The following is a 27,852-nucleotide window of genomic DNA, read 5'->3' as shown; positions in this document are numbered from 1 at the left end:
GCAATATCGTAAGGAATAAAGCTAGACTAGTGGTGCAAGGATTTAAACAACAAGAAGGCATTGATTATAATGAAACCTTCGCACCAGTAGCTAGGCTTGAAGCCATACGTATGCTCATAGCTTTTGCAGCTCACAAAGGCATCAAACTATTTCAAATGGATGTCAAAACGGCTTTTCTAAATGGTTATTTAGAAGAAGAGGTCTTTGTGGAGCAACCACCGGGTTTTATGAACAATGAATTTCCAAACCATGTTTTTAAATTGGACAAGGCGCTTTATGGTTTAAAACAGGCTCCAAGAGCTTGGTATGATCGCTTGTCAAAATTTCTTTTGGAAAATGGTTTTGTGCGTGGATTGGTGGATAAGACATTGTTCATAAAGTCACAGTGTGGTGAACTGTTGATTGTACAGATTTATGTCGATGACATAATATTTGGTGCAACGAATGAACTCCTTTATTTGTACTTTTCGGAACTAATGAAATCTGAGTTTGAGATGAGTATGATGGGAGAACTAGGTTTCTTCCTTGGGCTTCAAATCAAGCAAACTCAAGATGGTGTGATGATTCATCAACAAAAGTATATAAAGGAGATGCTATGTAACTTCGGTATGACTAATTCTAAACCCTTCTCTACACCTATGGTTTCGTCCACAAAGCTTGACAAAGATGAGAATGGTAAGAAAGTTGATGAAACGATGTATCGAGGTATGATCGGTTCATTACTTTATTTGACCGCTAGTCGACCGGATATTTTATATAGTGTATGTCTATGTGCTCGTTTCCAAGCTAGTCCTAGAGAATCGCATTTCATTGCCGTTAAACGTATTCTTAGGTACTTGGTTGGAACGTCTAATTTGTATCTTTGGTATCCCTCACATTGTCCTTTTGAGCTTTTAGGATACTCGGATGCAGATTATGCCGGAAGCGTCGTTGATCGAAAGAGTACATCCGGGATGGCTACTTTCTTAGGTCCGTGTTTGATCTCATGGGCGTCTAAGAAACAAAACACCGTTGCTCTTTCCACCGTTGAAAGCGAGTACGTAAGTGCCGCATTGTGTTGCGCGCAAGTTCTTTGGGTTCGACACAACTAAGGGACTATGGTATTATCTTTGATTCAACTCCTATCTTTTGTGACAATACTAGTGCCATTAACATTTCAAAGAACCCTATACAACAATCAAGGACTAAGCATATTGACATAAGACATCATTTTTTACGTGATCATGTGGAAAAAGGTCAAATTCGTCTTAAATTTTGTAGAACAGAAGATCAAATAGCCGACATTTTTACAAAACCGCTTGAAAGAGAACAATTCGTAAAACTTCGGTTGGAAATTGGTTTGTTGGATTCCGCGTAAAATTTTATGACGACTTGCCCTCGATGATTGACTAGAGTAGATGTTACACTTGTTTTTATAAGTGATTATGTGTTAGTATTACTCAATGAATTTGATGATTAATTTGCATGTAAATCCAATGGGTAAAGATATTATTCACATGGAGCCACTCAACCATCATCTAACCATCAAATCTCCTTTCCCCATTACCCATGTCCTAGCCGCCTAAACCCCACCTAACCGGCTACACCCACCTTCCTCTCAACCAATCAAATAAAAAAGCCTAAAACACTATTCACCTCATTTACTACATGTCCAAATTTTCAACTCTTAAATCATGACCTCCTTACTCACTTTCAAAATATTCAAAAAATTACACCTTCCCCAAATATTCTCCAAAACCGTCAAAAGCATACCTCTCCCAACTGTCACTTTTACTTTCACTATAAGAATCATGCCTCCAAAATCAACTAAGAAACTCTTAAATGCAATCCGAGACTCCTACAAACCGAAAGTACCAACGGTTGAACCTCAAATCGAAAGTCTTGGATCAAAAAGTGCCCAAAATCAAAAACCACCAAAGAAACCTAGAGTCTTTGTGCCGAAAACCCCAATGACAAGGAAGAAATCAGTTGCTAATCGTCCTAAAACAGCTGCCGAGGCTAGGAGATTCTCAAGTCAGGTGTTCAATCAAAAATTCGATTTGAATATGCCGCATGCAACCGAAACCGAGGGTGAAGAAGGAAGCTCACGGGTTGTTGGTGAGGTTGATGATGATGGAAATCCAATCATTCAAGAAGTTGAGGGAGTTGATGTTGGTGTTGGTAAGGAAAGTAACAATGATGAGGATATCGTTGATGAGGATGCCGAGAAGGAAGGAGAGAAAAACAGTGAGGAAAAGAAAAATGAAAGTGAAGAGGAGAATGAGGAAAACATTGAAAAAGAAAAAGAAAAGAGTGTTGAAAAATCAATTGAAAAAAGTGAGAAAAAAGAAAAGAGTGTTGAGAATGTTGTTGAGGAATCCGGTGAGAAGAGTAATGGGAAATCGAAATCGAAATCGAAGGGAAGTGTTGGTGATGATGAGATGTTGAAAGATTTGGTTGGAAATAAAAGGAGAAAAAGGAGAGGCAAAACCGTGAGTGAGGCAACGGTTGTGGAAACGGAAATTGACACGGAGAAATTGAATGTCGTCTTCAATGATGACGAGTTATTCAAGGAGGAAATCGTTCCCAAACCGAAAGGCAAAGCAAGGAGAATGTCCACTCGGGTTATCTCAAAGAAAAGGAAAGTGGAGGAAATGGCAAAGGAAGCCGATGAATCGAATAGTGCTATGATTGCTATTGAGCAACCTCTTGATGAGAACAAGTCCAAGGCACTTGAAATTCTTTATGGGTATCGCTTTCCAAAGGATATATTTGATTGTTGCAAGCATGTCATCCAAGGGAACTTTAAATCGGGCCGTCGCTATAAACTCGAATGATTGTTGAAAAGCGTAAGGTTGATAGTTCCACCGTGTTAGCATATGGGATGTGGTTATCGGTCATTTTCGAGAAATTGGATATTGTGGACTCGACTAGTTTCGGTGTGGATCACATGTGTGACACTATGACCTCGGGAGTTTTATCACAAATGTACTTGAAAATTGATGGTGATAAACTTGCTCGTATTTGGTCGGGTATGAAGGCTACGGATGTCGCCTCCTCCTCTATGCAATCGTCTTCTATGACACGTCTCACTAAGGATGTCAAAGCCTTGTTGGATCTCCAACATGCTCAAATGGGTGAGATTGCGGGTCTTCGTTTGGAAGTGTCGGGTTTGCGTAAGGAACTCAAGGAGGTTAAGGGTCAAAATGAAGAGCTTATGGAGATGGTTCACGGGTTGGTTGGAGAAGATCAAACCGAAGAAACCAATGATTGATCTCTTGCTCCTAGCCGTGCCTAGCCTATGCCGTATGTCGTACCAAGCCTTTTGCCATAACCATGCCTATTGCCTAATCAAAACAAAAGCCTTTCTAATCCCTTTTTACCTTGGCTTTGTGTTTGTGATAATTTACTAATATTGGTTATGTTGTTAGTTGTTGAACAATTTGTTTTGTATAACTCTAATCCTTATTTAGACTTGTGTTCTTCCTACTTGATGATGTCAAGAGGGGGAAGTTGTTTAAAATTGCAGGTGGTGATTCAATGACTCTTAGGCTTGCGTACACCATAACTATGTTTACTTGGCGATAATATGTTCTACCTAGGCTAACGAAAAATTTGACCAATTTTCAATGACCATGTATTTATACATCTTATTTTGATCATGTTTTGACTTGTTAACCTTGACCATGGATTAAGGGGGAATTGCACACTGAATTTTATTTGTCTTGCCATCATCAAAGGGGGAAATTGAAGAAACCCAATTTGATTAAGATTGTGTTGATGATGCCTTAAGACAAATTAATCTCATTTGTTATTTAATTGTGTGCCTCTTAAGTTTAACCATGTAGCATGAAGCTCCAATTGTCAATTCAAGGTTATCAAGAATGTCATCATGAAGATCAAAGATGAAGATAGTCATTAGTGCTAATGTCATGTGTTGTAAGGTGATCGTTTAACACGAATTTACGTTTAGGTGCAAAAATAACAGTTGAGTCAACAGTTAATTAAGGCTCGTCTTTGAAAGAAATATTTCAAAAATATTTGAATCTTTGTTAAAGTGCTTTTAACTTCCACAAATATTTTCTGGAAATACTTTGAAGTCTTTTAAAGAATATAGAGCTTTCAATGACTTGCTAAGGAGTTTGCTTGCACAATAAGACACTTACTATAAATGGGTTGCTTGCTTTTACATTTATGGAAATGTTTATGGTTCCTATAAACACAACCATTTATGCTTGTTTCTTGTTGAAAAACCCAGCCTATTTTTGTATGTGTGCACAACCTGGTTTCTTGCAATCTTAGGCACCGATTTCTTGAGGAAGAATACTCGGTTTCTTGGAGAGCATTTCGGTTGGCTTTGCATGTTGCCCAAGCAAACTACTTACATTATTTTAATCACTTGTGCTTATGAGTGTAAGATATTTTAATGTAAAGTATACTACTTGAACATTATAAATAGCTTGCTTAATTCATTTTTACAAGTGTGCAACAAACGAGTTTTAAACTGAAAAAGACTTAAGCTTTCAATCGAGTAAATTAACTTTGCAAAACCGTTTATCATTTTCAAATCTTTGAATCTTTTGCAAGTTTGTTTATTTATCTTTTGAGTCTTTTACTTGAGTTTGTTGTTGCACCTAGTCGTTTTAGTCGTGTTCAAGGATCCCGTGTTTTGTACTTAAACTTTATCTCCTCCGTTCAATTGAGTGAATAACATTGAGATAAGTGGTCTTGTAACAAACGGGTAGAACCGAACAAAGTCTTAGGATAGAGTTATCCTTAAGCATGAAGTCTTCGAAGCGGAGTAGCTTTTGAGCATGAAGTCTTTCGGCGGAGTAGCCCAAAGCAAGAGTCTTATTGCGGAGTAGCTTTAAGCAAGGAGTCTTTCGGCGGAGTAGCCCAAAGCAAAAGTCTTGGAAGCGGAGTAGCTTTTAAGCATTAGCAACCGGAGTAGGTTGGGGAGTTGTTTTATTATTCGGGGTGGTCTTAGTTTGTATGAGTTTACTTCTGAGACGTTTAATAAAATAGCGCTGGACGTAGGTCGCGGAGTAGTGTCCGAACCAGTTTTTAAAAACATCGTTAGTCGTGTCTATTTCGTTTTATTTCCGATGCACACTCTACTCACGTCTTTATCTACAGAATCAACTGTTGAGTACACTGTAACTTCTGCTTGCTGAATCGTTGTTGAATACTTTTAACTCTCTAGTTCTAAGTATCGACTTCTCCTTTCATCTAAGCATTGTTTAAAGTGTTTAAGAGTTTTTTTAAAGAAGCTTTCATTAAGCTTAAATTTTAAATAGACACCTAATTCACCCCCTCCCCCTCTTAGGTGCCCTCGTCCTCGACTCTTCATGCATAATCCTTGAATTTGATGAATTGGGTGTTTAATGTATTGAAAGAAGATAAATGGTTGTTTCAGGATGGAACCATTTTTGAAAAAACGGGAAGAAAGGGAACCGTAATACAAAGACATTAATTATTAGATTGACAACGAAAGTGGAGAGTATAGACGTAACCATGGAAATTGATGAGATTGATCAAGATGATAATTGAGGTGAGCACACTGAGTGAGAGTGGACAAAAAGTAGCAACTACAATGCGCCATATATTACATACTCCCTCTGTCCCGCTCATTTGTTGTCCTTTTCCATATTAGGGTGTCTCAATGAATTGTTGTCCTTTCTATTTTAAGAATGAACTTGATGAACAATTTGATCATTCACACTCAATTTGTTCCACTTGTCATTTAGTAATTGGCTCATTTCCCATTCCTTGGTCTTTGTGCCAAAATAAAAGGACAATAATTGACCGGGACGGAGGGAGTACTTTTCAGTTGGCCCTCACTTGTGGTGTTGTCCGTTGGAATGGCATTTGGTCCATGATCAGACTTGTAATTTTGGAATAAATTGGTTTTTTAATTTGGAATTATTTTCCGTGTACTCGAGACTTGTTCTATACGTGTATCTAGTTCACGTATTAGTGTATCTAGAATAATATTTAGTGTATCTATATAAGTGTATAGATACACTAAAAAAAATGTATCCACATTCTTAAAATGCGTATATAGAATTTTGGTAAAAAGTGTACCTACACTACTACAAAACTCGTTATGGACATCAGTCGATGGACATCAGATTATCTGGAAAACTGATGTACATAACATGCACATCGGTTGTTTGCAAAAAACTGTTGTGCATATAATTATATGTACATCGGTTGCGTTAAAAAACACATGTCCATTATTTCTGATTTTAAAGGACATGTGATATTTAATAAAACCCATGTCTATATAAAAGTCATGGACATGGAACATTGCATTTAACCGATGTGCATCTAAAGTCACTAGTAGAAAAACTACTTTTGGCAAGCACAAATAACTACGGTTGTAGTTAATAAACGTAGCCTTAATTAAAAGTTTTGAGAATAGGCTTTTTAAAAGGCTACGGTTGTGACCGTGGTCAAAAACGAAAAGGTAACGGTTACATTGAATAACCGTAGCCAAAACCATGTTGAAATAAATAAAAAGCAACGGTTGCTTGATAGAACCGTAGTCATAAATTTTTATAATTTTTTAAAATCCGAAAATCATGAAAATCTGATAGTAAAATCGGAACCGCCAAACATAGATTCACTTCCCTCCAGAAAAAAAACATAATCACTTCATCATAACCTAAAAACCCAATCGCCGACACACTCCCTCAAAACCTAAAACCCAATCGCCGACACACTCCGATGACCACACCACCCCCCCGGACGTCGCTGCCGCCGCTGTCACGCACTGATCTCGTCCTTCATCCAATTCAGTGGATTGTACTAATCTCGTCTCCTTTTGTCTCCTTTCAATCCATAGGTAATTCGATTATTTATTCTCTTTTATTAATCATAGTCACAAGTATTTCGATCTATTGCGATGACTCTTTTTTCCCCCTTTCCGAGACTTAGTTGTTACCTTAATTGAGGGAATTAGAGTTTTCTATTTAGCAATAAAAGGTAGAACATGGTGGATTGTAGAGGGGTACAAAAATATTAGTCGTCTATTTGGTCATGCTGCTAAATAATGTTGCAATTTTCAAGTTTATTCGTTACTTTATTACGGCATAAACTTCACATTCAGCATATTAGCTTATCTAGAGGTTTGTTCTCAATTTGAGGCCAAGATTACAAGTGAGTTTTTTTTAACCATGGTACACTTGCACGCAGTTTGAATCTGTTTCACACATGTTAGTGTAGATCCGACAAACACAAAACTACCTGGAAACAAACCTACGAATTAGTACAAAGGGATTAAAGCAATAATACAGGAACTCAGCTTGAGAAAGCAACGTATAAAGGAACTTGAACTCAAGGAACGACAAGCGAATGAAGAGGTAGCTTTAATGCTCTTTCACAGGCTCACTTGCTTGTTAGTTTTCCCATTTACATTTCGAGGATTCTTGAAAACCGGTATTTATTAGTTGATCAAACCAATATCTTTAATATAGTCATTCACTCTTGCTTTAAATTCTTATAATGGATATGCTACTGCTGAAGAGGAAATTAAATTACTAGATGGAAAGGGGTAGTAGAACAAGAAGCTGCAGCTGGAAGTGCTATTGAGTAGGACTTTCTCGCTCAGGTATTTTTCCTACTCAATATTCATCCTTTACTCCGATGACGTTGTCCTTGTGGAAAAATTTGATTGCATGTTGCTGATCATTCTAGACTTTATGTCAACCATGTGACTGTCTCTTATTATTTGCACCTGTATTTTCTTGTGTTTTAGAAATAGAAACACGTTTCTGTTTGGTGTATATTATCCTTAAATACGTGTTCTTGGTTTTCCATGAGGGGAAGTTACTCTTGCTTCAATGTCCCCTTATCCATTTTTGGGCTTTCTGAACATAGCTAGTTAGTGAGTGCATTTAGCATTTGAGTTCTTAGTATTTGACTCTGATTAGAATTTAATCTTGCTTCAATGTCCCCTTATCCATTTCTCAGACTCAATCTAAATGAGTGAACTCACTAGCTTTAGTAAGTTAACCTCTAAGAATTGATGTTCTTTTCTATTTCTCCCCCATCTTTGTGTACATCAAATTTAAAAACTTAGTAACTTGAATAGGGAATGAGTAATTACCTTTGCTCTTAGAATATTTAAATTAAAGAGAATTATTGATAATGAATGGATTGCACACATTTTACACTATAAGTTGATATCTGATTTGGGTTTTTTTGGTTTCGTATTAAATTGAACTAGGTAATTGTTAGTTTTTCTTATTATATTTAGTTTTTTTAATTAATTTGATGCAAAAGTTGGATATTCGTTAAGTAAACGTTTTTGCAGGACCATAGTTGGTTTGTCTTTGAACATAATGTAGCAACCTAGTTTATTCATTTGTCGAAAATAGTGGGGTGAAATGGTCGCTTTGTGTTGGGTAAGGATGCGCACATTAAACCACACCTTAGCGCGGGATGTGGGAAAATTCGAGGCATCTGGTTTGATCGGTTAAGGCTATTTTTTAGCTAAATTTTCAATGGATGCAAGACAATGTGTTTAGCTATCTGACACCCGTTTATTTGAGAGTTGAATGAGTGTCGCATGTGTAAGACAATAACTCTGATCTTCTCTGTTTCTTCTTGTTACGAGACCGTAAAAAGGAATCATTCAAGCTATACTCCCACTCACAATTGGAGACATACATATCCTTCTTATACAGTTAGATTTTAAACGTCTGACTGCATATGTATATGTGAATGTCGTAAATTTCAGTTCTGTCCTAATTGGCACTGTTGTCCAGTTCTGTCTTGATTGACACCGTAAACTGATTTTTTCGGTTACAAATATGACGTCTTTTTTGCTTACATATGGTTGAATATTATGACATGCAAACCAGTTTACTCCCTCCCTTTTTCTTACCAATCTTCATTTCCTTGTGTTGAACCAGATTCTCTTGGTAATATGCCTAATAGGAGATGGGCAAATCTGAGGCTGCCAAGTAGTCTTCTCTTTTCGGCCTTTTTTTTAAACAATTAGTCAATTTATATATCGGTTTATATTTTTGTATAGGTTAATCGTCTAAGTAAATTTGACACATTATATAGATGAAATTTTTTTGTAATTGGCTTTGGATAACCGATTGATTGTATACATATATTTTTTGTTGATTATGGAATCATTTTGCATTGTCATTATGTGTACGACTAATATGGGCAACAACGTAATATTATTTTTTTTATAAAAAATAATAATTATAGACATCGGATTTTTGCAAAAAACTGATGTCCATTGATCAAATAGACATCGGTTTTCCTAAAAAATCCGATGTCCATTGATCAAATAGACATCGGTTTTCCTAAAAATCCGATGTGCAAATCCGATGTGTACCTACTTTAGTTAAAAGTCTATATGAGATTTGGTAAAAAAAAAAAAGTGCACCTTTTATATATATTCTAAGGTATCTAGTGCGTTCTCACCGAATGGTCGTTCTCACCAGATCCCACCTATATATATATATATATATATATATATATATATATATATATATATATATATATATATATATATATATATATATATATATAGAGAGAGAGAGAGAGAGAGAGAGAGAGAGATTGGATTTGGTGATTTTGGTTCTTATGGTGAGTTGTGAGTTGGGTGAATCTCAGCCATTAGATTAAATTATAGATGAGTGGTCAAGATTAATCTTAGTTGTCATATAAAAGCATTGTTATTTAGTTTATTTTCTCTTTTTATTTTTTTCTTTCTTTCTCTCTCTCTCTCTTCTTTCTGTCATTTACTCTCTAACTGTTTCCCTCTCTAATTAATACTCAATATTATTGCAAAACCGTTTATATAATCATTATCAACTGCACGCGTTCCTCTCTCTTCTATTATTCTTGTGTTATTCTTCTTCAATTGTTCGTCTCCTTCGTGTTTTCTCCCGTTTTCTCTTCACCGTTCATCATTTTTCTTCCGATTGAAGGTAATTTAATGACATTTTCCTCTTTTATTTTGTTATTTTGTTTTATTTCATGCTTTTGTATGCTTTTTTATTCGTTTTTCCAGTTTAATTATCGCTAGGTTTACTTAATCGAGTACTTTAATGTCGTTATTGTGTTTATGCGCTTTCTTCATTGTAATATTATGCTTTGCATTTTTAAGTTTTTGATTTTTCCCGAATCGATTTGCATGTTCTTAGTCGTTCTAGCTTTTCTATTGTTTTGAAGTGATTTGCATCTTCTATGTGACGAGTTGTGTTGAGAACTTTACTATTGATCTCTACACACTTTACTTTTTGTGTTATTCCGCTGTTATTCTATCGCTTAGTTTGTTGTCAAGTTATTTGTCATGTTTTAATTGTTTAATGTGTTTTTCTAGGGTTTTTGTGTTTGTTCGTGTTGTCTTCACTTTTCAAAGATTTCGTTATTCCGTTATTATACCGTCCTATGGTGTCATTGCGGCGTTACTCTTCCCGTCATTGTAGTGTTTTTCCGTGTTTAATTTCTGTTATTCTTTTTGTGTTATTCTCAACATTATTCTAGTGGTTTTGTTTGTTTGGCTTTGTTTGTTTGTAGGTTTCAAAGATCACTAATGGACTTAGTTTGTGAGGGATGGGCAATAAATATAGTGAATGAAGATAAATTGTTATTTGCTAGAGAGTTCGCTACTGAAAAGAAAAATAAATTGGGTTGGTTATTGGAAGATAAGAGTGATAAGTTCTTTGAAGTTAATGTACGAGTTCGTCGTCGTAATTAATCAATGTCGGCAGTTTTAAATAGCCAGGACCTAATGGAAAGAGTATTCGATCATGTAGAGACTACTTTGGACAAAAGCAATATGTGTCTTGTTTGTAAGAAATGGTCACAAATGTTCCTATTTCATAAAAGTGCGCCCGGTGTTCACGCCGAATATATGAAAGTTCTAACAACAAGTCACAGTGAAGGTTTTAAGATTTTGTCAAGGGGCTCGAAAGTAGTTTCCAAACGATGCAAGTGCTACATGCTTGCAAGTGAGCCATCAAAGGCGGTGTTGCATGCTTGCCGTTATATATACGATCGTGACTCGATCCTTGATGCACCTGTATCTGAACGGATCAGGCTAATTCACGAGTACTTTGAAACACTCAGGGACTATCCTGCTGCTTATGATCTTGCTTACGAACTGTATTATAAGTAAGTCGATGTTGTTGACGTTGACTGACTTTTTACGTTATGTCCTGTATTTTCGGAAGTACATTTTGGTTCTTTCTCGGAAAGAATGTATTTTGGGTATTATGTAATTTGAAACTGTCTCTGGTTTTAATTTAGTACGTTATTTTGTTTTATGAAGGCTTATGTAGGCCATCTGTAATTTTGAAACTGTCTTTGACTCTTTATTCAAAGAGGCTTTGTTTTGATTCCCTTTGTGTATTTGTTTACACTTCCGTGTTGGTCTTTTTGTGTTTTAACTGCTGTATTATAACGGTTCTGTTATTAGTTTGACTAATTGTTAGTGTTTTGTTATTCTGCTGTTACGGTACTCTAATTCTGGCGTCATTATTAAAAAAGTCTAGCTGAATACCTATTTATCATTGAAAGTGATCCTTATCTTTATTTTCTGGATAGTACAGCAGAAAATGAAGTTAAGAATCAAATCTGCCGCTTCATCAAAGTCTACTCAACCGTCATCATCAAATTCTCCGGGTCCGTCTCCATCCAAATCCCCTGTCACATCTTCATTAAAGAGCACTGCTTCTCAGAGAAGGAGTACTCGTAGTCAAGAAATATGTACAACCGAACCACCCACTAAAAAAACCAAACGAAAGGCCGAGACCCAACTTGCGAAGTTGTCGTCTAGTCCACCAAAGACTAGTAGTAAGTTGGCTGGCAAAGTTAAGCATGAGAAGGGAATTGTGGTAAGTAGCAACCAACCCCAGGCTGGAGTTGCTGCAGGAAATAACCCAGTGTATGTACTACTGTTATTCTACTTTTATTTTGCTATTATTTTGCTATTAATATGTTATTTTTCGTATTATTTTTTGATGCTCTTCTGTTATTTTGCTATTATTCTGCTGCTTTGCTTATGTTATCTTAAATGTTTTAATGCATTGTATATTTTTTTCCCCTTTGTGTGCACAAAGTCTTGATCCATTTATTAGTCAGTTTCGGCCGCTTTTCTTTTCAAAGTTATTGAAGCCCTCACCGAGGAGGAGAAGGAGGCTGTTAGGGAAATGGGATTCGGGGGTTTACTTGAGTTGAAGCTTTCTTCCCTCCCCCATTACCATGTTCCGGGAGTTTATATATGCTTTTAGGAGTGGGAAGTATTTTGAAATATCTGAAACGGAGAAGTTCGAGTTGATCATAGATGATGTGCACGATGTGTTTGGTTTAACAAATTCTCGGTCCAAAATTGATTTGGTTATTACTGGGTTTCCTGGTTCTACAGACGCTGATGGAGAAGCTTTGAAGCGTGCTTGGCGTGAGAAGTATGGTATCGCCAATAACAAAAGTGGGATACCAATTAACAAAGTTCAGGAGACCCTGCTAGAGTCTTTGGTTGCGGATGATGAGTTTAAGAAGACTTTTGTTCTGCTTGCTATGTTGTGTTTCGTTGCTTCTGTGTCGGGTTATGTGGTTGATCTTAGACTTTTAATCGTTGTGGAAGATGTTTCTAGGATCAAGGAATTTAATTGGTGTCAGTTTGTCTTCTCAGACTTGGTGACTTCTGTGCGTGAAACGCTTAACGGGAGGAAACATATTCGTTGTTGTGTAGTGCTATTGGCTATCACCTATTTTCACCGTTATTTCTTTAGCGGTGATCAGGTGAATAATGAGCTACCGCTCATTAAACATTGGGATTTTAAGTCTTTCAGTGAGAGGTTGCGGCCATGAGGCGTACCGGTGCTCTTGGCACTGGAGAGCGTTCAGACGTTGCTTTCCCATTGTCTCGTCCAAACATCGTTGGCTCTGGTCAAGGTACTCAACGTCGATGTTTTGTGGTGGATCTACCTGATGATATTCTTACGGATGAGCAAGTACAGTCCGCAGCGGTCGACGTAAGCACCTGTTTGATTATTTTAAAATGAATCATTCTAAAATGTAATTCTGTTATTGTCTTTAAGCATTAGTTGTCCTACTGCTATTATTTTACGATTATTCCACTGTTATTCCTCAATTTTCCTACTGTCATTCCACTGTTATTCTAATTTTCATTCCAATTGTTACTCCACTGTTATGCTATTGTTATTTTACTACTACTCCACTGTTATTTATTCTGCTGTTAGTGTACTATTATTTCTTTGTTATTTTATTAATGCACTGTTATTCTACTATTAATCCACTGTTATCTATTTTGGTCTTAGTGTACTATTATTCCTCTGTTATTCTACAATTATTGTACTGTTTTAAGTAAAATTTTGGGATTTTATCTTGACAGGATGTTCATCAACTTATACTGCTTAATGAGAGGGACTCTCAGATTTTATGTCGCCGATACTTGGAATGGGTGGAACTTATAAAGTCGAAGATGATGAAGAAGAACCAAGAAAGGCTATCGTCAAGCACTTTTCTTTGCTAAGTTGCCCAAACCAAGTAACCCGACGAGTCGCTAAAGAAAGCAAATCCGAATCGTGAAAAAAGTTGGTTGTGAAGGGTCAGAGAATTTGGTTGCCACCCCATCTTTCTTCACGGATCAAGTTATCCGTGAACTGGACGAATGGGTAAAGCATGTATTGGTTATGCAAGCGGCAAATAAATCGCGATCAACTGTTTCAAGAACCAAACTTCCAAAAAAGCTAGACATGAAGATGTCATCATTGAACCCCCATCATTTAATGCTTTTCTCAATTTTATGAGGAGTGTGTCGGGTCATCGGATGTGCGGCCAACTATAGTTGAAAAGAAGGGTGTTGAACATAGTCCCGTCATTCAACAAAGTGCAAAGGTGGGGACTCCACAATTGTCACCACTCGGTTTAGATTCTATTACGAAGGATATTTGTCTTTGACATTCGCCATGTTATGGAGAGCCAGATGATGTCGGTGAGAAAGTAGTTGATGTTGGGGATATTACCATTGACGTGGAGGATGTTAACAATGATGTGGAGGACGTTAACATTCAAGTTGAAGACTATCTTGTTGATAATCCGCCAGAGGACGTGCCTAATCTTTTGTTGAGTGTACACGGTAGAGGTTCAAGCAAATCAAATTCAAGATTGATGCTTGTTTACCTGAGACGGAGGTGACGGATACCGGTGTTGACATTCCTTTGCGTAATGACACTCAACATTCCACTCAAATTGGCAAAGAAGAATTTGTGACTGCAGAAGAGGAAGTAGCGGATGTGGTGATGTCTTGTCATGCGGACTTGTTGCTTGGGGTCGTCTCGAGATAGATAAATCGATAAACAGATTCCGAGGTTGTGTTGGAGGTGGTACTTTTGTTGGTGAGGCTGTCCGAGAGGACAAGTGGCGTTCTTCAGGTTGAATGTTCCTAATATCGGTACAAGTTATTTGCTGCACTCTGCATGCACATGAGGAGCTACTGTCTGTCAGTGCCTCGAATTTCGAATGCACCTATAATTGTGGTCTTGTGGATCCTCGCTAGTTGTCCAAAAATCAATGATAATGATGGGACATGTTTTCAACCCAATGCTATCCAAGCGGAAAGAGGTTGCGACATCGCTTCTTGAATGATCATAACATTTCGCAAGGGTAAGAGCTCATTTTTATTGTAAAAATTTTCTGCTTTCTGTTTAATATATTATACTGCTTTTTGTTCTTCAAAAATATATTTATGTGACTCTTATTTTTCCTGTTTATTCGGTTTTGAAGGGAGAATCTTGTCACTTGGGGTGTGAACAATTACTTGAATCGAGAGGATATGGAATCGATGGTTCTAGATACAATGATAATGCTTGGTGTTGTGGACTGGTGGTCCCTCTTTCTTAATGATACTTGTATAAGAGGAAGTCCAAGTCGACTTTTCTTTGGGATGGGTGCAACGGTTAGTTATTCTATTTTATCGTTTTTTTTACTTTATTTTTCATTTTTGCATCACGTTTCAACTCTTTTCTCCACTTTTTGTTTAGTATCCATTGCGGCGACTTTGTACGCCGTCGAAAGATGAGAAGGCTTCCAAGAGTGATTTATGTGCGGAAGTCATATTGTCATTTACTGTGTTTGTCAATAACAACTAGAGAGAGTGTGATCTTACTTCTAATATGGTATGTTTTCTGTACTTTGTGTGTATTATACTACTATTCTACTGTTAGTCTACTATTACTCTGCTGTTATTCTGCTGTGTTTCAGCTTTTTAAAAAAAAAACCATATAATTAGTAACAATTTTTTTGGCCAAATATTTTCCCAGATTTTCATCCCAATTCTTTTGTATGAGCACTTTAGCTGTTTGTGCATCAATTTCATTGCGAAGAGGGTTGAATATCTTGATAATGTATTTCAAGAGGCGATGTTTGCTAATGATCAACAGGCGTGTGTACGTTTGGTGTATTGTCAAACTGTTGTAAGTCATTTATTGTGCCTAATTTTCTCTTGGTGTTTAGCCTAGTTTGTTTAAGTATTGTTAGTAATTATGTTTTCTTTTTCCTTTTTTTTGAAGGTGAGCTTGATGTCTGATTTCCTGGTAAACAAAGGAGTTGCCCGAGGCGGGGAGGCTAAAGATTATAAAATTGTCAACGTCCCTTTTACTTGGCAAACCGCTGCGATTGAAAATTTGGACTGCGGTGTATATACGATGTTGCACATGCTCTTTTACCGTGGAACTGTTTTTGATTATGACTTGGGTAATTCTGATTCAAGAGCGCTTTACCGCGCTGAGATCGTTACCTTGTTGGTGCTGTCTGATATGAACGAGTCCAAGGAAGATGTGTTGAAAACTTTGGAGGAGTTGAACAAGACGAGAAAGGAAACCCTGAGTGTGCTTGAAGAGAAACGGCGTATTGAGCATGCGGAAAAGAGGGTTTCTCAAAGTAGTAAGAAACGTCGTGGTTCTGGCAGGGTGAAAACTGTTGGTAAGAAGGTTAAGACGACGCAGCCTGTTGTCGAGCCCGTCGCTTCTCCTACTGTCATTGATAACACTGAATTCTCTACAAACACCCCTACTGGCAGCCGTCAAGTGGGAAGCAGGGGTGTGGATAGCACCGTGAGTCCAAAGTCGGCTTTGGGTAGCCGTAAAAGGGGTAAAATGGCACGATGGGCTGGTTGCTCTATGGATTGCGGGTCAGAGGATAGTAGTTTTGTTGCGGTGTCGGATTTGTTTCGGAAGAACAAAAAACAGTTCTCTAAGATGCTGAAGGTGCAGAAGCAAGTGGTGGACTTTGTTCTTCGTGAAGACGCTCACTTGAAAGAAGAGTATGTGTCGATTTTCATTTCTTTGATTGTGGTGTTCCTGTTCAGTTAGTCCGTTTTGTTTCCCACTATTATTCTGCTGTTAATCTGCTATTATTATGTTGTTATTTTGTCAAACTAGTATCAGTAGTTCCACTGTTAGGTCCCTTTGTTATTCTGTTGTTATTGAATTGTTATTTTACTGTTATACCACTATTATTTCGCTGTTAGTCCAGTGTAATTCCACTGTTAATTCCTTTTGTTATTCTCACGTTAGTGAATCGTTATTCTCTTTGTCATACCACTATTATTCCGCTGTTAATTCCCACTGTTATTCTACTGTTATACAACTATTATTCCGCTATTATTCCACTATTATTCTACTGTTATTGTTCTGTTATTGAACTGTTATTCTGCTGTTTATACCACTGTAATCCCACTGTTCTTATCATATGTTTTTTTTGTGAATGCAGTGAGATGTTAGTGTTGTACAACGACGACGTCGGCGTGTTTTTGGACAGGGGGGATATTGTTTCCACTGTGGATGCAGCTGCTATGATGTCAACAAGAGTAGTCGATGTTTGGTCGATTCTTTTGAATTCGTTGGAGTTTGAGGAACGTTCAGAACCAAGCTCAATGTTTTTCGGACTTTGTCATATGGTATTTTGTTTTTTGCTTTGCTATTTTGCGTTATTACCTACATATTTACTCACATGTACTGATATAAAGTTAACACTTGTGCACTATTTTTGGTTTTTTATGCTTTCTGTTTAGAAGGATGCTCTTTATTCACTCTTAGAGAACTTTGATTCCTCAAGCCCTCTTGACGGTCCGGGGTAAGAAGTCATTGAAATTCTGAATGTGTTTTTCGATTCCTGCAATGGAAGATGTCGTCTGAACTCGGACCTTGTGTTTGTGCCGATTCTGTACAATGATCACTACTCTTGTTTCTGCATCAATTTTATGAATGAATCGATTGATATTTTGGACAACATGACTCACGATGCCAACCAATTAGCGGATTACAGAAGATTGGCCGAGATTGTGGCAAACTATATGTATGTTTTTATGGAGGGTCATAATGTTATGAAGTCGCAAGATTGCCGCAATTTCGAAATCGTTGATGTTCCTTTTAAATGGATAAGAAGGAACTGCTGAATTCCGAGTCGGGGTGTTTCTCGTTATACAAGATGGCCGAATATGGTGGAAGTGTGTTTGAGTCCAATCTTCACAGCAAGATTGCTCGTCGAAGCTTCTGTGTTGAAATGTCGGCTTCCCTGATCTTGGCGGATATTAATATTTATAGGCAAGTAGTTCTTGATAAAGTGACGGCTTGTGAGAATCAAAGGTCAAGACGTTGGGTTTAGCGTCGAAGAAGGAACAAGTTGAAAGAAGTGAAACCCCAATCATCTACTCGGTAGTGAAGAGTCGACACCGTCATGAATGCAAAGAGCTTTGATCACTTGTGTATCCAGGAAAGTCAGACTAAGTTAGTGTAAACTGTTTATTAAACAATTAGTGTGTTGTTATTGCACTGTTATTCTGTATAATAACTAGTTTATTGCGCTGTTATTCCCCTATTATTCTAGTGTTATTCCAGTGTGTACTATAATTTAATTGAGTTTTCATATTACTTGTACTTTTTTCAAACACCATCCATTTTTACTCTTATCCCACTGTTATTCTGCTATTATTTGCAGTATTATTCAGCATAATGAACAGTTGTTGTGCTGTTATTGCCCAAATAGTCTACAGTTATTTTAGTCTAATTAAGCTTTCTTATTACCTTTGTTTTCTACAAACACTATCCATTTTTATTCTAGTGTAAATTTAGTCAAGTGTAAAAGCAGTGGTTTAGACTGCTTTTATTCCACTGTTATTCTACCATTATTCTGCTGTTATTGCAGTATTACTCCGCATAATAAGCAGCTACTCTGCTGTTATTGTACTAGTAGTCTACACTTATTCTGTTGTTATTCCGCTAGTTTAATTAAGGTTTACAAACACTATCCAATTTCTACGAAGAATATGCATTTTCTATTCAACTGTCAATTGCTGTTTTTTCTTAACTGTGATTCTATTCTTATTGCACCTTTATTCTGCTGTTATTGCACTATTATTCCGCATAACAAGTAGTTTATTCTGCAATTATTGCAGATTATTCCACAAAAGGACTAGTTTATTCTCACTATTCCACTTTTAGTCCAACATTATTTTGTTAAAACTATTCATTTTTATTCAAGTGTAAATTTAGTCAAGTGTAAAAGCGTGGTTTAGACCGCTTTTTATTCCACTCGTTATTCTACCATTATTCTCAATTTATTGCAAAGATTTATTCTGCATAATTAGCGTTATTATCTTTTTATTGCACTATTATTCGCAAAGACTTCATTATTCCGACATTACTTAAACATAGTAGTAAATAGTATTTAAAGATAGTACTTACATAATAAACATTAACGATCTAAAATATTAAAGCCATTATTTTTAAAGCAATAAATATTTTAAACATATTTTAAAGCAAACCACTGACCATCATCGTTAGATTTTTATATCTTTATTCTATTCTCTCGACGCGCTGCGCGCGGTCCTCGGACGACAAAGTGCTCTCAACTTCCACCGACTCATCCTGAAAAGCGTTTTTGTATGCTTTCATAAGTTCCATGGCTTTAATCGGTGTCCAATTGCCGAGAGATTGAAATATCGACTTGATGTAATACTTCCTCAAAGCATTCACACCAAAATAAACCGATTGTCCATGTCGGCCGTGTAGTTCCTATTTTTCTTTTCCTTCAATTGTCTAAGCATACGTTCATTTTGAAGTTCAGCAACCTTCAACTGTGTCGTAACATTGTCAACCTCTCTTATTAAGGCCTCTTCACGGTTTTCTGCTGCCTCTAAATTTGTCCTTGTGTCGATCAACTCTATCGTGAGGGACTCTATCATCCGTTTCGCTTCATCGATTTCCTCCTTGTCGGGACCTTCTTGTTATCGTCGATTCGTCACTCATCCCAAGCATTGGAAGTATGAAACTTTTTGCATTATAAAAAGATGTTTAAAATATTTCAACCAAATTAAAAGCAAACCAAAGCAGAAGAATGAGAATTACCTTTTCTGCAGCATCGAGTATAGTGTTGACAGATAAGAAAAATAAACATCAAAGAAAAACAAAGAATAGAAAGATAAGAAATTACCTTTTTGCAGAGGAGATAAAGTTTTTTTTTGGAATGGACTTTTTCATTGTGTGTGTTTGTTTTTTTATTCGAAATAGCAGTATTTATAGGGGCTTCGGGAATAGAAACAGTTTTTGTGTAATAAAGTATAGAAAGATAAGAAATTACCTGTCTACCAAAAAAAAAAGATAAGAAATTACCTTTTGCAGAGGAGATGCGAGTTTTTTCTGAATACAAACAGTTTTTTCAGACTTATTCGGTGCGTGTGTGTTTTTTTAACACGTAATAGCAGTATTTATAGGGGCTTGGGGAATACAAACAGTTTTCCTGTAATTATATTAGATTAGGTTAGGTAACTGTTTTTAATAAAAACTGAAAAGTGGAACTGCTTTTTATAAATATTACTAATCTGTTATTATTCAACTATTATTGTAGTGTGTAAATGCAGTTTTATTTTGTGGGTGGTTTGTGAAACAATTAGATAATATTAACAAAAAAAATTAAAGTAACTAGTATTAATTCTCATATAATGTAGATCTCACTTTATTATCTAGAAGAAACATTTTAGGTTAAAATGCAATTCAAACAATGACAAATAGTAAAAGTCTTTGACATTTTTAGGCGAAGTCTACATCGTAGCCGCTGTCTTTTGCGTCTCTTTTGTCTTTGTTACTTCATGCATCTGATTCATATTCCTGCAATGTTTGCTTAGTATTTAGCAGCTACATTAATAGCAGAATATTAGTAGAATAACATTAATAGCAGTAGAATAACAATTAGAGCAAATTTAGCAGCTACTCTGCTGTTATTGCAGACACTATCCATTTCCACGAAGAATATCCATTTTCTATTCAAAAATAACAACACATTAATAGCGAGAATAGCAAAGAGAAATAACACAACAAAGCAGCAGAATAGCAGAGTAACACCGGAATAATAGGGGAATAACAGTAGAATAAGAGGATAACATTAGAATAATAGGAGAGTAATAGTTCGATTCATACCTCTTGCTTTCGATTCTTCTTCATCATCGTCATCAGAAGGGGGACTTTCAGCAAATGGAAGATTACAAGTTCTACTATTGTGGTTCACCCACTTCTTGCAGTTACCGCATCTTCGCTTCCTCTTTTGTGGCTTGCTCTTGACCTTTTCTTTCGACGACCTTAATCTTTTACCACTGCCCTTATTCTTGGCCTTATTTGGCGGTCGAAGGTCAATATCATTTGAAGCTGTGATGCCAAGAAGAGCCTCGATGTCATGATCCAGGATAGGGAGGCGTAAAAAAGATCCAAACTTAGTAGTCACTCCAGCTTGGGGACGAGAGAAGGGTACATGAAGACTAATTAGTATACCGCAAGCCGTACTTGTAACCCAACCACCAGTAACCATGTCGCTCGAAGAATCAGTCACAGACCTTAAGAATGCTTTATCCATTTTGACCAACCGATTGTCGTCCATCGAAGACAAAATCAAGGGTGATAGTAGCGGTGAGGATGACGTAACTAAAAAGCTCATGGACATGGAGAAACTTATCAAAAGGAGCACCAAGTATGCTGACCTACTCGATGTTGAATGTAACATGCCGAACATGCGAGCCAAACTGCCTCCTAAATTTACGACCGCTGACCTACCAAAATTCAAGGGTACCGAGCATCCAACTCACCACATAAGAAGCTTCGTACGAGTAATGGCCTTAAAAGAAGTGGATGCATCGGTTTTTCCGGTTATTTTTCCTTCCACTCTAGAAGATGTAGCCCGGAGTTGGTTTTTCTCCTTAGATCCTATACCTGTTTCTAATTGGGAGGACATAAAAAAAGAATTTCTGACACAATACTCCAACAATGCAGACTTATTGATCACAAGGCGGGATTTAGAAGTTACGAAACAAACTGAGAAAGAAGGTTTTACAGATTTCTTAGCTCGATGGAGGAATAAAGCTCCAAAAATGATTGAAAGACCGCCCGAAGCCGAACAGGTGGATATTTTTGTGAAAAATTTACGAGAACCTTGTAAATCACACCTGCGATATGCAGGCATTGAATCCTTTGCTCGGCTAAACAAAATAGGTATACAAATAGAGGATGATGTTGTCGAGTCTACTGCCAAAAATCAGACCAAAGGATGGTTTAAAGATAAGAAAAATTTTGCTTCAACTTCTAAAGGGGGAGATATAGTGAATTCTGTGGAACAAAAATCAAGGAGGGAATTCACCGATCTAGGTATGAGCCTGTCACGAGCACTAGACCGATTAATTAAGGAGGGATATATAAAACCTATTGGACCCACTCCAGATCCAGCCAACAAAAGTCCGAAATGGAGAGAAAATGAATATTGCAAATATCATAGAGGTAAAGGGCACGATACGGATTATTGCTTCACCTTAAGGCATGCCATCCAAAACTTGATTGATAATCGCACTATCCCTTTAACCAAAGCAGCTCGAAAGCCAAACAATAATAAAAATCCACTCGAAGACGTTCTCGCCATCTCAGCTAATGACTCCGTTTATGCTGACCCGACTCAGTTTATAGCTGATGTTATGGGTTTATGGGTGAGTGATGAGGAAGATGAATGGGAAGATGATGATACTACTCATGATATTTGGGGTGATGAAGAAAGTGAGTCTCATGACATTTGGGCAGATAATGAGGTTGAAGATAACACTGATAATGATAAAGAACCTGACCGTGACCAGAATAATGTACAACATTTGACTCGCTCAGGTAGGCACTATAACCTACTGACGCAAGCCCATCCAAGGTTATGCAAAATAAAGAAGGCAAAAATAAAAATACAAAGGAAGATGATGCTCTCATTAAATTATTCAAGAAATTAAAAGCTGACATTACTGTTTGGGACTTATTATGCAACTCACTGGAACACAGACAAGCTATTCTAAATGCTTTAACAAGTATGTGTGTTCCATCTGAAACTACTCCGGCTGAATTGGCTAGTTATTTGACAAAGGACAGAGAGCCAGTTATCAAGTTATCACGTTCTCTGATAAAGATTTACCCCTAGAGGGTATAAAGCATAATAAGGCACTTCACCTAACTACACTATGCAACAAAAAATATGTGCCCCTCTCACTAGTTGATAATGGATCGGCGAAAGAAACCTCCCCCCACTCGGAAACGTGCCCAAGCTTTAGGCTTTGAAGAAAAAGACTTTAAGAAGACTAATCGGATTGTTCGTGCATATGACAACACACGTAGAGACGTATTGGGGTGGTTGACAACTAATATAACTACTGGACCCATAGAAAAGAAAGTCACGTTTCTGGTGATCGACATACTTGCCTTATATAATCTTCTTTTGGGAAGGCCGTGGCTTCATGAGCTTAATACCATATCTTCATCCCTGCATCAAAAAGTCAAAATGATAATTCAAGGATCGGTAATCACTTTAGATGCATCACCTACCAGAGTTGAAATCACACCCAATCCAGTATTGTAAGTTAACCATAGTGAAGATGGCGTAGACCTATGGGGTTTCAACGAAGAGGTCGCTTTCATAGAAGACGAGTCACAACCCATTGATAAAAAAACTAGCCCCTATTATGCAAATACTACTGTGAACTTAATAATGAAAAAGAGTGGCTACATGCATGGGACAACACTTGGTAAGACACCTAAAAGGGCATCCGACCCTTCACTTAACCGAATCAAACACGGCCTCTTTGGTTTAGGATATCAGCCATCCAAGAAAGAAATAAGAGAAGCATTGACGAAAAGAATGAAAGAGAAGTCTACTAAGAGAGACAATAGACCTACAAGCCATACAATAGGTGAATATCTACACACGTTAAATGCATAACTTGTCAAAGAAGGTGATTATTTTCCATATTTTAACTTTACAGAACCATTCATTGTGAAAAAAACAAAACAGAAAGTTCCCGGGTTTGAAATATTCGAGGAATGTTACTTATATATGAGGAGGCACCTCCCCTCCCATTAAAAATGCCAACCAAAGATTGGATTCCAAACACAAATAATAATGCCTTTGGTTTACTCTTTGGACATGCACCCATAAAGCACTCAAACCATTTTCTCATGGCACTTCAAGACAGGCATTTTGACCCCTCTAAGCTAATCACAACCCATTGCAACAATAACATGGAGCATGGATGGCGTAAAACCTGGAAGTGGACTGCAGCTAATGGAAAGAGTATCAAAATCAGTGTGGGAGAAGGGCCTATGTTTGAGGAAGCTGAGTCCGAACCCGTGTCTGAAACCGAGGCTGAGACAAAGAGCCAGTCAAGCAAGCAGGGGTTTTTACCCTTCCATACCTCTATCGAGTCTAGTATTATCAAGTCTAGTGTCCTACATGAGTCGGGGCTTAACCCTATTTCTTTTCATGCTGAGTCAGGCTGTTAATTCTAATTCACATTCAAATTCCGAGTCTAGTGATCTACTCCTTAATGTACTTCTTTCCAAGGATAATAAAATAGCTTTCAATTACTTGTCTGGTTCTCCTACCCCTCCCATTTCTTATTCTGATTGTTTAGTTTCCAATGAAGATGAGTTGCCAAAAGATATAATAAAAGCATTAACACATCAAGAAAATAAATCATCAATAATTGAGGAAACGGAATTAATCAACATAGGCAGAGATCAAGATAAGAAAGAAATAAAGATTGGGTGGTCACTAAAATCAGAAGAACGAGCAAGTTGATTAAAGTACTCACAGAATATCGTGACGTGTTTGCCTGGTCTTATAAAGATATGCCCGACATAGACAGAGAAATTGTTGAACATACTATCCCACTGTATCCTGCTGCAAAACCCATAAAACTGAGACTTAGAAGGATGAAATCAGAATGGGCATTAGAAATAAAAGAGGAAATACAAAAGCACGATGCCGGTTTTATAAGAGTAGCTAACTAACCGGAGTGGGTGGCAAATGTTGTTCCGGTACCCAAAAAAGACGGAAAGGTCAGAATGTGTGTTGACTATAGGGACCTTAATAAAGCAAGTCCAAAAGACAATTTTCCACTACCCCATATCGACATTTTAGTGGATAACACGGCTGGTCACGTTGTACTTTCTTTTAAAGATGGTTACGCGGGGTATAATCAAATAAAAATGGCCGAGGAAGATATGGAGAAAACTACATTCCTCACTGAATGGGGAACGTATTGTTATACGGTTATGCCATTTGGATTTAAAAATGCAGGAGCCACTTACCAAAGGACCGCTACAACGCTATTACATGACATGATGCATAAGGAGGTCGAGGTCTATGTAGATGATATGATAGTAAAGTCATTGAATAGAGAAGGTCGTATGACCGCATTACAAAAATTCTTTGATAGGCTCCGAAATATAATGTTCGACTCAACCCGCAAAAATGTGCTTTTGGGGTTACCTCCGGGAAGCTTTTAGGGTATGTTGTTAGTAATAGAGGCATTGAGGCTGATCCATCCAAGATCAAGGCAATTAGAAATATGCCACCACCAAAAACGGAGAAGCAAGTTCGGGCATTTTTGGGGCAGTTACAATACATTAGTCGGTTTATATCTAAGCTGACCATGGTGTGTGAACCTATTTTTAAGAAACTGAAGAAAGGGGCATCTATTGAATGGGACGAGAAGTGTCAGGAAGCATTTGAAACAATAAAAACATACTTAGAAAGTCCCCCAATTTTGGTCCCTCCAAGACCTGGACTACCCCTCCTTTTATCTCCTTTTATACTTAACAGACATCAATGGGTGCAATGTTAGCACAAATTTAAGACGGTCAAGAAAAACCAATTTATTACCTGAGCAAAAAATTCTTGGAATACAAAACCAATTATTCTCCAATCGAAAAATCCTGCCAAGCATTAGTATGGGCCACTAAGAAATTAAGACACTACATGTTAACCCACACAATTCATGTCATATCACGAATGAACCCTCTGAAGTATCTATTTGAAAAGCCAATTCTCAGCGGTAGAATAGCAAGATGGACGATGATGCTTGCTGAATTCGATCTTACTTTTATGGCTCACAAAGCCATTAAGGGAAAGGTAATTTCCGATTACTTAGCTGACTTTCCCGTTTCAGAAGACACACCGGAAGCATACGACTTCCCTGACGAGGAAATATTTGTTACTGATGACGACTATTGGCTGTTATTTTTCGACGACGCTTCCAATCAAAAGGGATATGGCATAGGTGTACTTTTGATTTCACCAGATGGGGCACATACCCCTCTTTCAGTCAAGTTAGATTTTAGCGTCACAAATAATGAAGCAGAATATGAAGCATGTATATTAGGACTTCGAGTAGCATCATCCTTGGGGATTAAAACCTTGAGAGTATACGGAGATTCGTCACTCGTTATAAATCATATTTTCGGAAAATGGAAAGTCAAAAGTGAGGGCATGGCACTTTACCAAACGTACCTCGAAACCATTCTCAAGCATTTTGACGATCCAAATTTCATTTATCTATCCCGAGATGAAAACCAATTTGCAGATGCTCTAGCTAAATTGGCGCCGATGATCAATATTCCACATGAATTAGAAAATATTCCATTATACATTGAAAGAAGAGAGGAACCAACATACTGTATGGCCCTTGATGATACAGTAGCTGGTGATGATGCACCATGGTTCACAGATGTATTGAACTACCATTTAGGAAGAGGCTTTCCGCCAGATTCTGATATAAGGACGCAACGCGCTATCAAAAGGTTTGCAGCACAAATTATTCTTAGTCAACGAAAGTTATACAAGAAGTCTCGGCAAGGGGTACTCCTTTTATGCGTGGATGAAAAGGAAGCTCAAAGAATTATGGAAGAAGTGCATAATGGTACTTGCGGACCGCACATGAACGGCCAGATGCTAGCTAAAAAATAATGCGGATTGGATATTTTTGGTCGACATAGGAACATGATTGTACACAATATGTTAAAAGGTGTCATAAATGTCAGATTTATACCAATGCACAGCATATACCACCTTCATTGTTGTACAATTTGGCATCACCTTGGCCATTTTCGATATGGGGCATAGACATAATTGGCAAAATCGCTCCCAAAGGAACCGGAGGACATGAATTTATATTAGTAGCAATCGACTATTTTAGTAAGTGGGTTGAGGTAGCGTCTTATGCTACCTTGACTTCTAAACATGTTGCCAAGTTCATCACCGAAAATATAATTTGTAGGTATGGTGTCCCTCATGAGTTAATTAGTGATCATGGTTCCCATTTTAAGAAAGATGTGGCTGCCTTACTAACGTATTACAAGATCCAGCAGTGTAAGTTGTCTACGTATAGACCACAAATGAATGGGGCAGTTGAAGCGGCGAATAAAAATGTGAAAACTATAATTGAAAAGATGACAGAAAAGTATCATGATTGGCCTGCAAAGTTGCCGTTCGCCTTATGGAGATATCGTACGTCGGTTAGAACACCAACGGGAGCACCACCATATTCTCTAGTCTACGGGATGGAGGCCGTGCTTCCTATAGAACTTGAAATTCCCTCCCTTAGAATTGTACTAGAAAGTCAAATACCAGAAGTGGATTGGGCACAAGCTCGATATGAAGAATTGCTATTAATAGATGAGAAAAGACTAGCAGCTCTTAACCAAGTTCAGTTATACGAAAGAAGAATTTCTCCTTCTTTTAATAAAAAGGCCAGGGCAAGGAACTTAAAAGATGGTGATTTAGTTTTTAAAGAAATACGGGCACCGGTCAGAGACCCGAGAGGCAAGTTGAAACCAAACTGGGCCGGCCCTTACATAATTAAAAAGATTTTACAAGGAGGAGCAGTGCAACTAACAGATATAGAAGGGGTTGAGTTTAGTCAACTAACCAATCTTGATCAGTTAAAGAAATATCATGTATAAAAGGAAAACAGAGAAACGACCCACACTAGGTCGAAAAAAAAAAAGAGGAAAAACAAGAGACCGAGAGGATATAAAGAGCAGCAGCAATAAAAGAAAACCATAGAACAGACCCCTTCTAGGTCGAAAATATAAGTGAATCGAGAAAAACAGAGGAGAGAAGATCACTCCCAGGTCGCAAAAAAAAAAGACAAAAAACCAGCATAAAAAGTGGCAGCGAACAAAAAAAAAAGAGAAAGAAAAATAAACAAAGCAGGCAGTGATTCGGAAAAGAGACCCCTCTCAGGTCTTTAAAAAAGAGGAAATAAAATAGAAAATAGACTTAAAGGAAACCCATAGCAGGTTTTAATAGCAAATTCATAAGCACGCTGTAATATATGTCGCTCCCAATTAGGAGTTTTCAAAAAAATTACTATGAAAGCTGGCAACTAATCTGAGGAAACTAATAATCGTCTCACTTATTCTGTGTCTAGAATCTTTCATTGCAATAAAGTAATTCATACTCTAACATTTGAGAATGCATAATTTCTCTTATTTCAACCCTAATAGGCTATAGCTACTGTTACTAAAG

At 37.3% G+C, this 27,852-nt stretch overlaps 1 protein-coding gene and 1 pseudogene across 1 annotated transcript; both read left to right on the top strand.

The window, feature by feature from the left end:
• The first annotated feature begins 608 nt into the window (after positions 1–608).
• Positions 609–1,357, top strand: LOC141629123 (secreted RxLR effector protein 161-like; annotated as a pseudogene).
• Positions 1,358–25,335: 23,978 nt separating this feature from the next.
• LOC141629121 (uncharacterized) lies at positions 25,336–27,284 on the top strand. The gene is made up of 2 exons (XM_074442176.1): positions 25,336–26,181; positions 26,364–27,284. Exons 1-2 carry the CDS (start codon positions 25,336–25,338, stop codon positions 27,282–27,284), a joined length of 1,767 nt encoding a protein of 588 aa, XP_074298277.1.
• The last annotated feature ends 568 nt before the right edge of the window (positions 27,285–27,852 follow it).

This window comes from Silene latifolia, chromosome Y (assembly GCF_048544455.1).
Source record: "Silene latifolia isolate original U9 population chromosome Y, ASM4854445v1, whole genome shotgun sequence".
Classification (NCBI taxonomy): Eukaryota; Viridiplantae; Streptophyta; class Magnoliopsida; order Caryophyllales; family Caryophyllaceae; genus Silene; species Silene latifolia.
Note: the sequence above shows the minus strand (reverse complement) of the source record. Positions and strands in the feature narration are given on the sequence as shown.

What these genes read in the sequence shown, in the direction of transcription:
- LOC141629121 (XM_074442176.1), top strand. Translation starts at nt 25,336, where the DNA reads ATGAACCCTCTGAAGTATCTATTTGAAAAGCCAATTCTCAGCGGTAGA. An exon ending in ACAAGAAGTCTCGGCAAGGG is followed by an intron (nt 26,182 to 26,363) that starts GTACTCCTTTTA and finishes CATAAATGTCAG; the next exon opens with ATTTATACCAATGCACAGCA.